This window comes from Meleagris gallopavo, chromosome 2, assembly GCF_905368555.1.
Source record: "Meleagris gallopavo chromosome 2, MGAL_WU_HG_1.1, whole genome shotgun sequence".
Lineage (NCBI taxonomy): Eukaryota > Metazoa > Chordata > Aves > Galliformes > Phasianidae > Meleagris > Meleagris gallopavo.
Genome location: NC_139405.1, coordinates 108,556,267 through 108,574,389, shown reverse-complemented (window position 1 = coordinate 108,574,389; position 18,123 = coordinate 108,556,267). Strand labels below are relative to the sequence as shown.

Here is an 18,123-nt window from a genome sequence, read left to right as displayed (position 1 = left end):
AACTCAGAGTTGATGCCCACTCGCTTCAGTTTCATTCATCTGGGTTCAAATTATTTGCTTAAAAGGAGAAACATTTCCTTTTATACACACTTTGGTTTCAACCTCCAAAACCATTGCTAGAAATTAGTCCTAACCACCCAGTCGGCTGCTCAGAAACCGAGCTCAAATCCATCACTTTAATGACATCAATAACAAATACACAGTTTTAAACTCTATTGTGAACAGTGGCATACCGAGGAGCATGTGTAGCTGTCATCTCGTTAGTCGCTAGAAAAACACCAACCAAACCAAAAGAGCCTAACCATGACAAATTATTCAGGAGTTTAACCTGAGACATTAATAAGCGCTAAATAGCTTGTTTTCATGCCCGCTTAAGGAGATTTGTTTCAAGTCCCACCAACCTCCCCTGAACGTCGCTCGGCGGAGCAGTTCGTTCTTGTCAAGCTGGTTTTCCTATTGCAGCTCAAGCAGCAGGTTGGGATGTTTGTTTAAGGATGCCATCCACCCCCACCCTCCACATACACCGCACCAGAAAGCTGCTTCCACCTGATAAACTTACCTTTCTGATTCACCCCCACGTGCAGAAAACACAGAGCTGATAAACACACATGCACCCGACTGCCAGCACGTCAGCAGTCAGTTCAATGATACAGGTAAAAAAGGAACATGGGAACAACGGTTCTGTCTGCAGAAGTTTCATCTTTTCACACTATTTGGTTCCCATCTCTCCAGTCTGCTCCTAAGCAGGGATGAGGAGAGGCTGGAACTCGTCACTCTGTTACTGAGCTGTGAGCAAGGGCTGATGTGATGCCAGGCTCCATCCTACAAGGCAGCCTTTATCCCCTGCAACATGTGCAGGTAGCTGAAGGAGCTGGAGTTGGCCACCTGAGAGCTACACTGCTCCGAGATCCCAATGCAGAACAGGTATGTGCTGGGGGCTTGGAGCTCTTGGGATGGAAAATGCACCACTTCCCATCTCAAGGGTGGAATCAAATCAAATCAAGTCAAAGTAAAATATGTTTTCATTTACCAAGGGAAACTGAGTCTTTCTAACTCAAGTGGTGATACACCTTGTCTGGGAATATACCTTAAAAGCCACAACTGCAGTGAACAGACATTGTTTTGTACTTCAGATGAGAGACCAAGGGAACGTGATGTCCAGCTTCCACTGCTATCAGTAAGTTTGAACATCTGCTTTTTTCAAATGCCCCAGCAAATGACACAGTGGCAGGGCTCAGACCAACTGACCTGGAGGTCCTTTCCAGCTTCAGCCGTTCCATGATTCTGTGAAATGTCATGAAGACACCAGGGGCAGATGACAGACCTGAATGTCTCAGCCACTGATCCACCCTCCTACATCCCTGCCTACTCATCTGACCACAGAGAAACAGCCTTCAGAATGTTCAGTTGCGAGAATAAAGGAATAAAATGTCACTGAGTACCTGTGTTTTGCTCTCATTAAAGAGAAACTTTTCTTTCAACAGATAGCTTCTGTGCTGCCCTTCCAGATATGCTGACGTAGGATTTCACTACATGTACTCCGTATCGCCATTTAAACAAGACATGAGCAGGCTTCCAAAACAGGAGCCATCTCAAACACACTCCAAAAAACTGCATTGTGCTCCAATGTAAAACTATTCTTCAGTCCATATGGGAGATCTTAAGCGTTTGCCAGGTCTGGCTTCACTTTTAATAGAATTTATGTTGGAAAAACCATTTTATTTTGACCAGATTGTTTGATATGTCAATTCATTTTTTTTCCTTTTAAATTTTGGGCCAAATTTCACTCAGTGGAATCCTCTTTGAAGACATGATCACATATACACAATTGTTCCTTATTGCATGTGACCCCTAAAATCTAATCTCTCCCTTAACTCACGTCCTTATAAAAACATGAAGCCCTCTAATAACGTCAAGTTGTTCTGCATACTGAATGTGAATTGAGTGAGGGCTCTGGAATTCTTTTAATAACTCGTAAAGTTGGGAAGTTTTCAGCTTGGATTCTGGAAGCAGAGCTCAGGGCACACTGAACTAATTTAAAAATGTAAAAGTCAAAAGATACGACCCATAAGTGACAAATTAAAGAGGGAACGCAAATGACTTTCAGAACGTGCTGCCTTCCACCATGGACTGCTTATGCAGTGTGGCTACTCCGGGGTCAACATTTTCTGGCAGCAAAAGACAATAAAAAACACATAAACTCGATTCGCATGGTAAAGCTACTGTATCTGACATAGCACTAAAGCGGAGGCCCAGAGAGGTTACTGAACCCTGGCTCCCAGCTGCATCAATCCCTGTTTTAATCACCCTCCTGACAACGCTTCTCTTTCAGCCCTCAGCTGCTTGGCTCCTAAGGATGGGAACACCGGGAGAGTAAAAGCAATGGGAAAAAGCTCAAACAAAGTTGTAACGGGAAGGAAAATAAAACTGCCTGTGAAGGTGATTTTCGCCCAGTGCTGCAATCTATCTGTCTCCAATAAAAGGCTGATTTAACTTCAGAGTAACCACCCAAAGCCACAGCAGACCGCTCACCGCCTGAGCCCTGTTCCAGTGACTGATGGCTTGAGAAGCAGCACACTCCCTGCAGCACCACGTCTTGCATTTTCCTGGAGCATTTCTCATCACTCTTGCTCACTCTTTGACGAACCTGGAGCTTGCTGAAAGCATGAGATACCACAAAGGGCACGGTCCCTCTGTTTCCTACAGCCCACGGGGCCCAAAACAGCTTGGTTAGCTACGCCAGCCCTGCGGGACAGGTGGGACTCCTCTTTTTGCTCCATTTGCACAGACCCTCTTACAAACACACACCTGGCCATCACTGCAACTCCTGCATCACCTACAAAGTAACAGAGTGCACTTTTTGAACAGGAAGGATTTCCACAAAGGAGCATATTTCAAGCATTAATGGCAGTGCGGAATGGTTTGGCCCAGCTTGACCAATTTACTGAGCCAAACACTTGCTAAGACAACTCATATCATTGGTTTAACATGGACTCAGCATCTGCAGCAGTCTGAGTCACGCAGATTCAAAGGAGGAGAAGACAACAAAGAGCGAGCCTTGTTTCACCCACTGACATCAGTGTAAACACAATACCAAAAGTCTGTGCCTCTGGATGTACCTATTACCCAGGTATGCTTTGCTTATTTTCACAGAAGGGCTGGTAATTTGCCCTGGGTTTTGCACAGCTCCATACCCTCCCCAGGAGACTCTCAGGTGCCTTTCTTCACACACGCTGCCTACAGCTGGTCCTCAGCAACAGCACAGCCTCTCCACTCGGCCCAGCGTGCCCCTCACTGAACCAAAGCAGCCTCGTTCCCCAGTGCACAACCAATTCAGGCCACAGTTTCGCATCTTTCAACATTAATTTCCTATGGTTGTTCTTAAAGACAACTTTGTTTGTTTTCTTCCTTAAAAAATTCCTTTCCAGAAGCAAATAGAAGCTGACAGCCCTGCCCGCACCGCCCATTTGGGGTGCAGCAGCCCCAGTGAGGCTGGCCCCGCACGCCGGGCGCGCTGCGAGAGTCACGGTCTGCTGCACAAATCCCTCCCAGCTCGCGCTTTGGGTGTGTTACAGCCTGTAACATCTGCACACATCGTGCCAATGGAAATGAAGTGTACGCGCACCAAATGATCTCTCTGAAGAGGCGCAGGGTGGGGAAGGAGAGCCCTGCCAAACGCCGGTGCCTCGAGGCCTTCTAACCCCGACCGCCCGCAGGCCGAGGCAGCCATTGCTGCAGCTCTGCTCAGGGCGCTGAGGCCAGAGCCACGCCACGCTCTGGCAATTGCTGGAGACAGAAGCTTGCTCAGCTTCTGTCTCACCCTCCCGTTCCCCAGGCAGGGCAATGCTGGAGCTGTGGCAGACCCCCACAAAACTCCCCTTGAAGCTAATGGGTCGCTTCTCAGTGCGATGTAATAACGCTAGATTAAATATGTTAGAAGTGGCGTTGGTAGGAATGCTACTGTAGTTGCCCAATGCTGCAAGTTTTCAATTGCTTGTCACATTTGACTGCTTGGATTCCATTTTTCTCGCATGAAGGAGAAGCACATTCCTTCAATTTTGCCCCCAATGGCACAGACGTTCCTGGAAACGAGCCTAGGGAAAACACAGCACCTCGAAAAACATTTCTGGCAATCATTTCTTGAAGGAGATTTTTTTATTGCTCTATTTTGGCTCTGCAGGTTGGCTCTTTTGTCAAAAATGTGCCTTGTGCAATTCCATGCCAATCCCGCCAGCTTTGGTAAAATTCTAAAACTCTGAAAAATAAAATCTCATAGAATAGAAGTTCCTTAGGTTTTATCATAGAATCATAGAATCACCAAGGTTAGAAAAGACCTCCAAGATCATCCAGTCCGACCATGCACCCACCACCAATATTTCCCACCAAACCATGTTCCTCAGTGCAACATCTACACATTTCTTGAACACCTCCAGAGATGGTGACCCACCACCTCCCTGGGCAGTCCGTTCCAGTGCCTGATCATCACTCTTTCAGAAAAGAAATTTTTCCTAATACTCAACCCAGACCTCCTCTGGCACAACTTGAGGCCATTGAGGCCATTCCCATTTATCAGCTAAACACTTTCTTTGCAACTTGGCAAAGGGAGCTGATTGCTGGCCCACAGATCTTATGCTCCTGCCACACAACGTTTTGTTGCGACAGCAGTTCGGTTGCTCAGAAGAAAGTGTTCGCAGATCATATTCACTCTGTGCTCATACTTCTGGATAGGAGACCTTCAGGTCTGTACCTCAGGCGCATTAAGCATTCACCACCAACTCAAACCAAGAGCTGCACTTTGAACATATAAACTACTATCTATTGTTAAGAGCTCTGAGAAATAAGGTCCCGTGTGTCTCAAATGGTGTGCCTAGGATTAACAAATACTTTTCAACTGAATTCTCTTTGTCATGGGACTACATGAAAAAAAGAAGGTCTAGGTTAACAGTATGTGGGCATATTCCATCCTACAGAACACTGCTGTCTGACAGATAAATCAGTACATATGCTTACAATGAAGGACTGTTCTGTCATGCACACTTAAAAGAGGTGACTTGAAGTTGCACTGATAACTGTAGTGTTGACTATTCCAAATTCAGAGAGCTCTGATGTGGTTTTTGTAGCATGTGCATAAAGTAAGACCTAGGAGCTAGAGAGATCTGCCATTTTTTCAGTAAGATTTACTTCTTTTACATCAGCACAATAACATTTGTCTGATGTGTGAGTATCCTCATGTTACCTACCTTAAAATCTACTCTTTATTCCCTTTTACATCAACTCACTACAGAAAACATAGCTCTCATTTTAATTTTTAATGTGGTATGGCGTGTGTATACCATACACATGTGAGGTGTTTACTTTGTGCCTCATACAAAAGTAAATACGCTTCTCAGAAAGCTTCCTTCACCCCTGAGCTGTGCCTAAAGAACAGTCACTCTTATCTGGAGTTTGGGAAGACTCAGTCCTCACTACTCTCATATCGTCTATAATAAAGATTCTCTACAAAGCAGATGCTATCAGGTTTCTCTTTTGGTGCCACCTGTGTCTTTCTGGAATAGTAAAGATCAAGAAGAATGAAATTAAACACACAGGTTGATAAGCATGCATACAAGCAAAGAACAGATCCCACAGAAATACAGAGTCAGAGTGCCCTTCCTATTCTGTAATTACACAGTCCGAGTTCTCAGGGATGTTCATCACTGTGGCTCTTATCACAGGCAATGAATACTACTGCATGAGACCCCTTCAAATCAGCAGTAAGCATACCCCAGGCTCATTCTTCCAAAGCAAAAGATAAAAGTTAATTAAACTGTCTGTCTCTGTCACGAAGCTGAGGAGGCTGCCATATAAAAGCCAGATTGCTGCTGAGCTGCAGGAGGGCTACAGCCTCTGGGAAAGGAGCAGTAACAAGCACACCAGCATGAGGAAAAGCAATGCTCCACACCATGGTGTACATTTCTGCAGACTGCCTGGGAGTTTCAACCAAGCAGGCATGGAAGAGGAAAACATGAAAGACTGCATACTATTAGTTATGTTTGACATGGAGGGGCTCACCTACATCCTCAGTTGTGATAAACTTCAAAGTGCAGCCCTTCAATGTGACTATAGAAAAAACAGGCTTTAAAGTCCCCTTTCAAGTTGTTTATAGAATAACATGCACCTCTAGAGATCCACACGACAGGGTACGCAGGGTGGGATAAATCAGCCTATAAATATCCCTATTTCACTCTTTTGACCGTAACGGGCTGGAGATGATGAACTACAACATCATAGCTTTTAGACAACTGCACTTGGGGAGAACCAATTCACCCTGAGACTGTTTGCTAATTTTATGTCTCTTTACAAAAATTATTTCTATTTGGACTGTTTAGTTGACAAATTAAAACACAGAATTACATTAACAGCTCTATCACTGAGCCTTTTTCTGCATTCAGCACTTCTTTCTACAAACATGGTAGTTTTGTTAGATTGCTGTTTTTACAAACAGTTGTTCAAAGATACCAAAAAAAGACCAAAAGTTATGAGTGGACTCACAGCCCTGCTCATCACAGCCAAAGAATGTCCATTGTAAAAATAACAAAATAAAAATAAAAATAAAAATAAAAAATAAAAAAATAAAAACAAACAACAAAGAAGTTCAACAAATAGAAAGTTTATGATAATCAGAGATCCCAGGAATGAAAAATTATGTTATTCACTATTTAGTTGGTGTCCTAGAAGCCTGGGAGCAACCTGGTTGCATTTCATATGTTTATGGTGCTTAATGAATTCACTAGATGAGTTGAATTAATTCCAGTATATTGTTGTCCAAGAATATGAATCAGTCAGGGTCCTACACAAACGCAGAATACATGCCCAGAAAAGTTGTGGAGGGCCCAACCCTGGAAGTGCTCAAGGTTAGGATGGATGGGGCTTTGGGCAAACTCATCCAGTGTGTGGTAGAACCAGATGGTCTTTGACGTTCCTTCCAGCTCAAACCACTCTGTGATTCTATAATATATATGCAGTCCTTACAGAGTACCCTCAGTATTCCTAACCAATGTTTTGTTTGACCCAGGCTGCCAGGGAGGCTGTGGATGCCTCATCCTTGAAGGTGTTCAAACCAGGTTGGATGGGGCCCTGGGAACCTGGTCTAGTAACAGATCTGGAGGTTGGTGGCCCTGCACGAGCAGGGGAGTTGGAACTTGATGACCCTTGCGGTCCCTTCCAGTCCAAGCCATTCTATGATTCTATGATCTGAATTTTCAAAAGACACCAAGGAGTTGTAAATATCATCCACTTTTGAAGGGCAAACTCTGGATTTCTGACTCCTTTTACCACTACCATTTAACAAAGGGCTTCTCTTGGAAATTTAATCTAGGATTTACCATATGTAAACAAACAAACCTGGCACAACAACTGTACCTGCAAATACTCCTTCCCAAGAAGACTCTGTAACAATAGGAAAATCTCGAGCATAACTATCCGCCTCTCTTACCATGTATGAATTGATACTCTGGAATATAACAAGATACAGAACTGTTTCTAGCAAATTAAATGACAGGAGCAACTGCTGGTTTCATCCATGTCTTCCACAGTGCATTTCTGTGGTGTTTGTGCAAGTGAGGATTTTCTTGTTGAGCTCCACGAACATGAAATAAAACATCACCAACTGCCTCTGACTGCACAGGACATTTAAGACCATGCCTACTACTTTGGGAATCCAGGAATAGGCAATTATATGAAGATTTAAGGAAGCAGACAACTAATTGGCATTACTCACATGGCTTACAGACAGACACAAAGGAGATTCTTTACCTGTAAGTGCACTGATTAATAGCTATTTGGCATCCAGAATTGAAATTAGCAGGGCTACTACAGAAGCAAGGTATTACAGAGTGGGAGTAAAGTTCACAAAGCCTGTAAGAGAGTTTGAAGAGTGATGAAGGTGAAAAGCATTTATGCTGGCAATAATCAGGTAAAAGGGTTTGCCTCTGCACACTGTGGGAAAGATCACATCTCAGTAATAAAGGGGAATAGGCAGCATGTAAGTCTGGATAAGGAAAGAACTATTAATATGTTCTGATGTGAACGAAGAACATTGGAACATTATAGAATATTTTCCCATGTTAGGAATGCCTTTAAATATGTTCCCCAATATTCTTTGTAGATAACACCTATAGGATGGATTGTAATCTTCACACTGTTTCCTATGCAGCTGCAATATTTTAGTTAGGGTGAGAATCTTATTGAATACTATGCCCAGAGCTAAATAACATGAGTTTTAATCTGAACAGTTCACACAAGACAAGCTGAATAGGACCTGAGTAGTATTTGTCTGCCTAAATCCTGCAGAAGAGATAAGTGATGCAGATAGCATCATTTTTGAAGACGTCTCTACTGCACTCATTATGGCAGCTGTACAGATACTTCAAAGTCAGTTTTAAACAAATCCTTACATTATCAGAAGTGTAGCACGGACAATTCACTGCTCATGAAAAGTCAAAGCATCCACCCAGGAAGCTTGGCAAATGGTTAATCTATGCTGAGCTCTGTATCTGCAGCTGTGCAGCCATCACTGGGCTACCTGCCTTAAAGTGAGCCCAGGTTATCCGAATTTAACAGCAGTGCTTTGGTACACCCTACAACTATAATATCTTACCATTCCATCTGACTTCAGCCATCTGAAAAACAGGGTGCCTAGTCTAGGCTCGTCATCTAGCCTCCATTTATAATCAATGGAGAGGGCTGGACACTCCTCAAGGGCAATTAATTCCACTTTAAGATAGGTATTAAGATAGGTGGGATGAATCACTCCCTGCAAGTGCCTGTGTCTTTTTGTTGAGGAAATCTACTCTACATGTCTAGTTTTTGGAGAGCTGAAAGCCATCCTCAGTCAGTAGTGACCACTGTCTTCTCAGGGCAGTGGCAGCACTGTGCTCAGAACACTGGTTTATTGTACATGAGACATGTAGTAATGAATCTGAGCAGACACATGCATTGAGGAACCCAGTTGCCTTCATAAGAACAAGGGTTCTGGCACCACAAACATACTGCAGTGTGATTCTATGTTTTTTTTCCCTGAAGTTTCAATTGAATATGATGTTCTTCTTCATTTTCTCTTCTGCATTGCTTGTCTGATGACATCACCATCTGCCTTTCACTTTGGGGATGATCACATTCCAGTGGAGAATGGAGTTCATACGGAGAATAAAAATAAACTTTACTCAAAAGGTATAAAGAAATTTCAATTGCTAGCAGGAATTTTTATGTTAGTACTCTAGTTACTCTGATGCAGCATCCCCCAAACAGATTTGCAATGCTCCCTGCTTCCTGAACCACTTTCAAAAGGGAAGGGAGGGATTATAAGAGATGCTACATGGAAATGTGGGAGAAAAAAAGCAACAAGCTAAAAGCATTTCAAAAGTGAAGATGTACAAGTGTTTAAGTCCTCCTAAAGGAAAGTAAGGAACAAAGTCTCAGAAAAGCTACTTCAGTGCCTCTTTATACCTTCTTCCTCCACAGTATCTGTATGAAGTAGTCTCACAGACTTTAAAAAATTACTTTCACTTTTCCTTTCATCATAGTTGTACCACATGGAGATAAGAGTGCACTCACCCATGCTGCTGACTTCATTTGCTTTGTTAGAATTCCTCTTTCCAACTATATTTTAATGGAGGCTGCAAGCAAGCCTCTCTTATAATAGGAGTATGCAGCACAATGGAGCCGTGATTTTATTTGTGGCTTGGACAGACCTTTTGAATACAAACAGCAATAGCTGCAATATATCAAAATCCACCAAAAAGGTTATCCTGCATGCCAAACGTACTAGGACTAGGCTGTTTTGAAGCAGCGTTCTGTCTACAAAAGTATGGAAACTATCTGTTTTCAGTTGACAAGTACAAACCACTACTATTGGTGAGCACATCTTTGGGAATGGTTTTACACTCAGGCTTGCCCACTTGTTTTACATAATCCTCTAACAACCTTTTCCCTCTCATTCTAATAGGGAATCCATGCTTAGCTGACACCACAACAATTTCTCTTACGGTGAGACTGAGCCCGTGTCCTTCAGATCACTCAGCTTTCTGAACTGCTCTTTGTAAATTCCAGCAGTGACTGAACAAACTGGGTGTTGCTTCCATCTCACCCAGAAGAGGGGTGGCCAGCAGGGACAAGGAGGTGATTGTCCCTCTCTACTCTGCCCTCATGAGGCCCCATCAGCAGCACTGCGTCCAGGTCTGGGGGCCCCAGTACAAGAAAGACAGGGAGCTGTTGGAGAGGGTCCGGAGGAGCCACAAAGATGATCAGGGCGCTGCAGCACCTCCACTACAAAGACAGGCTGAGGGAGCTGGGCTTGTTCAGCCTGGAGAAGAGAAGCTGCGGGGTGACCTCAGTGCAGCCTGCAGGACCTAAAGGGAGCCTACAGACAGGAGGGGAGTCAGCTCTTGGAAAGGGGAGATAACAGCAGGACGAGGGGAATGGTTTGAAATTGAGGGAGGGCAGATTTCAGTTGGATTTCAGGGGGAAGTTGTTTGCTGTGAGAGTGGTGAGGTGCTGGAACAGCCGCCCAGAGAGGCTGTGGATGCCCCGTCCATCCCTGGAGGTGTTCAAGGCCAGGTTGGATGGGGCCCTGGGCAGCCTGGGCTGCTGTGAAATGGGGAGGTTGGTGGCCCTGCATGGCACAGGGGGGTTGGAGCTTCATGATCCTCGAGGTCCCTTTCAACCTGGGCCATTCTGTATCTGTATCTGGGTCCTATGCCTATCCCAGATATGCATCTGAACCAGTGGCACAGGTACGACCTGCCACATTCCATGAGGAGCCCCTAGCCCACCCTCACAGTTGCTCACAGCCTCTGCAAACACTCAGGAGCTCTTCTCCAGACTGGAATTAATAAGATTTTCTCAAATCACACATTAGCAAAAACGAACCAACAGGAAACAACACCGAATCTTGGATTTATGCTGCAAAAAGGGCCTGGTGCTACACGTCTGAAATCAGAGAGGAAGGCCCTTAGTGGGGAGCTGGGGCCAGGCCCACACTCCTCAGCCAAGCATCGGTACTGCTCTGCTCCAGCACCACGCAGATGCTCAGAGCAGAGAACCCAACCCCTGCAGCACTGCCACCACAAACAGTTCTGCCTCATTTCTTACAAAGGGACATTGTAACGCAAACATTAAACTCTGCAGAGTCATTCAGAACAGTTTACAAACCACCACAACGCCCACTGTGCCTCGCTTCACCCCCAGCCATGCTGCTGGAGATGCGGCCCGGCCCAGCTGATTTCAGTACAGATGTGACGCTGGGAGAGACACCAGCACAGCCACGGATCTCCTAACCGTGGCTTAGATGAAAACTCAGGACTTTTTCGCAGTACCTCAGCGTATTTAGCACTGAGTTCAGTTAAAACCTCCTCACCGTGCCCAAGCTCATACACTGTATCTCTCTACACTGCATAAATTCACCGCAGAGAACAAAAACTCAAGGTATTCTTGGGAGGAAGGGGCTGGTGGTGTGGTTTCTGAAGGCAAGCCAGACAGTATTCTAAGCTGGGGACACACGGCATGTTTTAACTGCTGTGCTAATTCTGCGTAAGGAGATGTTAAGTATCTAGCTCCTTGCTGTAGCATGCCATGTGTCCCTGAATAAAATTACTGCCATGCAGGCTGTTAGGGAAGGAATGCGTAAACAGACAATGTATCCTTGCATCAGTTCCACCAAATGTTGCACAACACGAATGCCTCTCGATGTGTCATTTCCTGCTTGGCCACCAGCCCAGCTCCCGACAGTCAGTCAACATGAAAAAAAAAATAATAATAAAAAAATAAAGTAAAAAAAAAAATAAAAAAGAAAGAAAGAAAGAAAACAGAAAGAAAGGAAGAAAAAAAAAAAGTGAAAAGAAAGGAAAAAAAAAAATACTGACAGATTTAAAGTTGCTCTGCTCGCAAGCACATTCCATCAGCCCCAGCCTTATCCCTCCACCCTCTGCCTTTGAAAGAAGAGAGAGAGAACTTCCTAAATGCTGTTATGGTTTTAAGTCTAGGAATCTCAAACATCTCCATGGCTTATCTGCACTCTGTAGCCACACGGTTAACACAACGGCTGACCAGAAGCTCCTGCTTGCTTTTGCTGTCTTTTGTAGCATGCACAGACAACGAGGCACTGTTTGCTCATACCTTTTACTGTGGGTGCACCTTACCAGCTACGGCAGCAGGGAAATATTTGGGAGCTGAATGAAATGTAGCAGTTTTCTCCTACCGAAACCAGCAGCCCCAAACTCAGAGGGACTTTTCCATATGTGCCCATACACTAAATTGCTGCCAGTGATTTTGGAGACTATCTTTGATTAGAGATGAAGTCTTTGGAAGCCGGGCAAAATATAAAAACATAGACACTCCTCCAGCAAAAAGCAGCCAAGGACTCATCTCCTGCTTTCTGGGGCTGCTGCTGAAGGACAAACCATCAGTTCATAGAATAATGGTTTGGGTTGGAAGGGACCTCAAGGATCATGAAGCTCCAACCCCCCTGTGCCATGCAGGGCCACCAACCTCCACATTTCACAGCAGCCCAGGCTGCCCAGGGCCCCATCCAACCTGGCCTTGAACACCTCCAGGGATGGACGGGGCATCCACAGCCTCTCTGGGCAGCTGTTCCAGCACCTCACCACTCTCTGTAAAGAACTTCCCCCTGATATCCAACCTAAATCTTCCCTCCTTCAACTTAAATTGATTACTACTGGCATTTGTACGGGGAGTTAGGTAAAAGGTGGTTGTTTTTTTTGTTCTTTTAATTCCTTTACGGTTTATACCTTGCTAGCTGTTGGTTCGTTATGACCTTGTGACAATGTGGTTCTCAGCAAAACTTCTTTCAGCCCTCCCAGCTGCTGGAAGGCAGCTCTGCAGGCTAAGGGCTGTGGATGGCAGAGGGTCTATACTGCAAATGGGGAGAGAAAACACCTTGGCAAGATTTCCCAATGACTCCCAAAGACCTTATACAATGGTTTCTGGACTCCATCCCTCACAATGCAATGTGCTGTCCCAGCCCAGCACAGAGGCTGTGCAACAAATGAGATCCTGGTTGGAAAAGCAGATAGACTGAAAAAAAAAATCTTTTCCCAGGAATAATCATTAGAAGAAACTGGCAGGTTTTCCTAACAGAGCAACCTGACACCCCAATCTCTATTGAAATATTTTAAGATAATAGCAGAGAGGTAAGGGTGTGAGCTTCTACAAGCAAATGTTTAGTATAATCAACCAGCGCTCACATTTAAGAACCTGACTTCCTGAAGCATCCAAAATCCCAACTGGCGTCACTGCATGCCATGACTGTTCAGCATGCTTAATGTCAGCCTCTGGATGGCTGTCATGGGATGGCTGCTGCTCCTACTGCTGCTGGAAAACACGCAGCATTTGTTTGCTGGAGCCAACTTGCCAACAGAAGGTCAAAGTGCCTTGCCTATAAACAAGCCTTACAAATTCACGATCTGAAGCATGATGTCACGTCTTAAAATGATAAGCTGGCAACAAAGTAAATGACATTTTGTAGAGACGTGCATAATTTTATGTTTACGCTACTTAGAATGAAGGTTCTAATAAGTCATCGGTTGTGTTCCTTTAAAGGGAAGTTTTATAACTGAGATGAATCACAACTGCAAGAGATCAAAGTTAGAAAACATCAATGATGCCATGGGGTACTTTTTAATCTCGTAATGAATGATGATCATGTGCTCTTATGAAGTTGGTCCAACTGCCAACGCCAGATGTGTATATTAAGAGAAAAGTTGTTTGTGATGTGACAGCTCTGGTTGAGTTGCCAGAGAGAAGAAAACGAGGAGAACATGCCTGAGATGTCTGAGTGAAATACAGATCCTGGCAGAGAGGGGCACTATTGGCCGATACATAATTTGTTAAGAAAAACACATTCACTATCAGATCCACTCGTTGACTTGAATTCCTCATTGCCCCCAACCACCTCATTTTCCTCATGCAATGTAAATGCCAGATAAACTTCTTGAGTGATCACCACCAAACAGTAATAAATCTGCATGAGCACGGGAGCTCCCAGAACGAACAGAACTTCAACTAAACTCCCACGGTACTTCTGCAGCTACGTTTTCCCTGAAAATTCACATTTAATAACAAGTCATCCTGGAGACATCATCTCCCTTATAGCATACAACTGCAGTGACAGAACCTGCAGAACCAAGCTGACCCCAGAGCAGAGCTTCACTAGGGAGTTGAAATTCTTACATCCAAGGCCTCTTAAAAGGGGTTTTCTTAATAAACAAATAAAGACAGAAAGGAAGATACAATAATTCCATCTAGGCTATGAGAACTGGCTTTCTTAGTTACCGAGCATCCCTCACTACAGCTGAAATCCATGGGAACAGCAAATAGGGGTCATGTATAGAGGCTGGCTAAACAACTCAGGCAGAACCTGGAAATCTCACATTGCTATATTAACACAGTCTCACCTTTAATTCACAAATTGCCAGCACAGCTTAGCTGCCATCGCAGGACCAGACAAAGGTTCCCCCCCTGTGCCACAGTGAGCAGCCAGCACTGTTAGCTGCAGCGTTTTCAATCTACTCCACTCCGCCACTGCATCTGTTGACTGCCGTCTGAGATTTGCTCTGCAGATGCCTGAGTACCCAGAAGCAGCCTCCAAATGGGAATGGCCAAATGATATCCCCTGGTTTTTACATTCTGAGCGCAGTTTGAAGCAACAGTTTGAACATTAAAAAGAGCACTGCTCAAGCAAGAGAGGGATGGAAGGATGAAAATCCCCTTGCTGTGACTGACAGAAACCTCAGATGTGAGAGGGCAGCAGCCTAAGTATCTACAAAATGAAACTTCTCCACAGCTAGCTGCTTTTTCTTATCTGCTCTTCTAGGAGAGGTACAAGAGCTGGGTAGCTCTCACAGAAAGCATTTTGGTTTCCCTCTCTCACTTGTGCAGGAGGTGGCACCACAGCATGGATTAACACGAGAAACACATCGCTGCATGCAGCCTTCTACTTTTGTCTTGGTGGTATGCTCAGCAAAACTCCCTGAAAGCTCCTCACAGGGCTCACTTGTATGTGCAGATCAAAGGCAAATTATTTGAAATGCTCCACAGAAGGGATATTTCTAATGTGTTATTCATCAAATAGTTCTTAATCTCCAAATGCAATTTAAATGCAGCTATACCTGGTTAATCCAATCAATTTAGAAAGACTCATTCTAGTCAGATTAAGGAAAAACTCCAGACCTGGCTCATCACTGCTACTCAGATGGTGTCACACTGGTTGCCTTCGAAATGTGTGAGACAGAGAATCAGGCAGAGATCACAATGGATTGACCACGCTTGCCTGTATCTGAAAGTATTGGCCAGCCATAGCATTGCTGGAGTGTGGCAAAGCACAACTGCTGTAAACATGTAGCCACAAATCATTGCTCAGAGATTCCCTCCCAATATTTGAAGGGAGCGTATGAATAGGAGGGGGAACGGCTGTTTGTGAGGGTGGGTGGTGATAGGACAAGGGGAATGGTTTTAAAGTGAGCCAGGGGAGGTTTAGGTTGGATGTGAGGAGGAAGTTTTTCCCCCAGAGGGTGGTGAGGCACTGGAACAGGTTGCCCAAAGAGGCTGTGGATGCCCCATCCCTGCAGGCATTCAAGGCCAGGCTGGATGTGGCTCTGGGCAGCCTGGGCTGCTGGTTGGCGACCTGCACACAGCAGGGGGTTGGGACTGGATGAGCGCTGGGGGCCTTTGCAACCCAGGCCAGTCTGGGATTCTTTGTAAGTTAGGAAGGTGTGCAGCTGTGAGTCCAACACGCTGAGGGACAATCTGATCGGCTACACTGCCATTAAGCATACTTTCTGTGCACAGATAAGAAACAAAGGCTGTGCTGTAGATGCACGGTGTTTGGAGCTTTCTTTGGCCCCCAGGGGGTCTGTGATGAGTCCGTAGCTGAAAATCAATTTCAGGTATGATGAGATTAACCAGGTGCATTAATTATCTGATGGCAAAAGAATTTAAGGGCAAACAAAAAGGCACTATATTATATATTATACTTCTATGCTAGGACTGATCCTGTAAGACCGACCTCCTATTGTGCTGTAAATGTCTTCAGTTGGAAGTGTGCAGGAGCTGAGGGAAGCGGCTCATTGCAGGACTGCATCTATTAGCCTAAATCAGATTATACATAAATACCGTGGGTTTAGTTCTCATTTACACTGGCAGATAATGTATCAAGACCTTGATGTGAATGAGGATCGGGTTCGGGATTGCCCAAATTCAGCCAAGCACTTCGGTGTGTGTTTAATGCAGTATGTGTGTGGTCCAATAGGCTCCAAATTAAGCATGCGCTGACAATATTTTGCTGAGCAAGGCCCAGCATTTGACAAAGATATATATTTCATGTATGGATCTCCGTTAAACAAAATTAAGCAGGCGTAAGTGCAAAAATAAGAGTGTAATACTCACTTCTTGGCTCCCTCGGCCCATCCACCGTAACCTTTATGGCTCTGTGGTATGTAGCGACTTGGGGGGGATTTGTCAGGACAGTTATTGTCAAAGTAAAGCTCTTCCCTACAAAGGGAAAAAAAAACAACGAGGAATGAGTGATTACAACATGAAAACAGTCACATGCATGTTCAGTAAAGAGTCGGAGACGTTTAAAATTATTCCCTGTCGTTACCACAATCGCGAAAATTAAAAACATAACTGACCATAGGAGTTTTCCTCCCCTTCAGTTTTACTCTACGTCAAGAATATGTCCATGTGTTGACAATCTAAATGTTCCTTATTTAATAATGGGTCATCATGCAACGACAGAACAAAAGTGATTCACTGCCGAGGACAAGCCAAATTCCTTGCTGTATTGAAAGTGGTGTAAATCCAAAGCGAGGCGGATAATTTAAAAATTTACTCCAGTTTTGCAGCTGCGGGACAGAGAGCAGAATGTGGCCACATGTTATTTACTTCGCACAGCTCCACCGTGTCGTTGTTTGACTACAATGAGATGAGGAAAGGCTGCGTTTTCCCCCGGGAGCCATTAGAAGAGGGAATCAGCGTCTCCTGTCCTTCGTGCTCCAGGGCTGACGTGGTGATATCATCATTACTGGAGCACACTTTTCTCCCTACACACGACTGCCCGTCTCTCTGTTAAACACTGAGGCAGCCCTCGGCTTTCCAGCAGCAGTGAGAAACCGCAGTGTGCACGGGCTCTTCCCCCGGCAGGCTGCGGCTGTGTTTCTCAAGGCTGGAGCTCACACAGGCATTGCACGAGAGCATCTGGAGCCCTCAGCCGAAGGAAACCTTAAACGTGAGCAGAGGGGCTGAGCTGGGTGAGCCGGGCACACGTTCTCACCAGGCACCGGCCACTGACAGTTGTAATCTGTTAGATATGCAACCGTTAGTCACGTCAGATAATCAAAACTGAAAACTGCTTCAAGACAGGAAAAGGTGGGCGTGCAGCAGTGACTCAATAAAACAGTCAGCATCCCAGGCCTGCCTGCTCCTTTCAGCTGCTCCCCCGCCAGGCTCTGAAGTACTTTCTTTCTCTCTCCCTGCCTCTCTGTGCATTTCTGCTGCCGGTGCTTTTCCTCTTGTTGAACTCTGAAGACACAAATCTTAAACAATATCTAAGAGCACAAACTTAGTGCAGGTTTTTCAAGCTTAAAATAGGACAGCTTATGTAAAAGGCATAATATGGAACAGAGTTTTGGCTGTCAAAACTAGTAATTGGTCTTTCTCTCTGGCTCAAGCTGTATATCTACCCCAAGCCTGACTGAGACACGCATCGTTCATCACCCGGACTACAACTTCAAACTGTCCCAGCCCTTTTTCCCATAAACCAAAATGTGACGTGGATTTTTTAAGGACATATAATAGTAGTTATGGAGTAAAGTGCTCCTCCAGGTGTAGCTGTGCTCTGGCTGCAGCCATCTTTCTGTAGGTGGAGGCCAAAAGGTATAAAGGTGTCACGTGGCTGAGTCTGGCCTCAGATGCAATGGGGAGGCATGGCCGAAGGCAGCTCCCCTCCCCGCCCCGGGAAATGGGTCTGTTCACTGATCTTTTGAGAATGACCGCCATGGGAGAGCACGGTGTACTGAGGTTATCCAGCCTTTGTCGAGTCCTGCTCATCCCGATCGTACAGCAGTCGTT

General features: G+C 45.0%; 1 protein-coding gene across 4 annotated transcripts in view; it reads right to left on the bottom strand.

Annotated features, from left to right (window-relative positions):
* The window catches only part of RUNX2 (RUNX family transcription factor 2), a 153,599-nt gene that overhangs the window by 124,709 nt on the left and 10,767 nt on the right, over nt 1-18,123 (bottom strand). For all 4 annotated transcript variants that reach the window (XM_085218371.1, XM_085218370.1, XM_085218372.1 and 1 more), the window contains exon 3: nt 16,441-16,545. In XM_085218371.1, the coding sequence (XP_085074497.1) occupies nt 16,441-16,545 (105 nt within the window). The remainder of the gene's footprint in view (nt 1-16,440; nt 16,546-18,123) is intronic.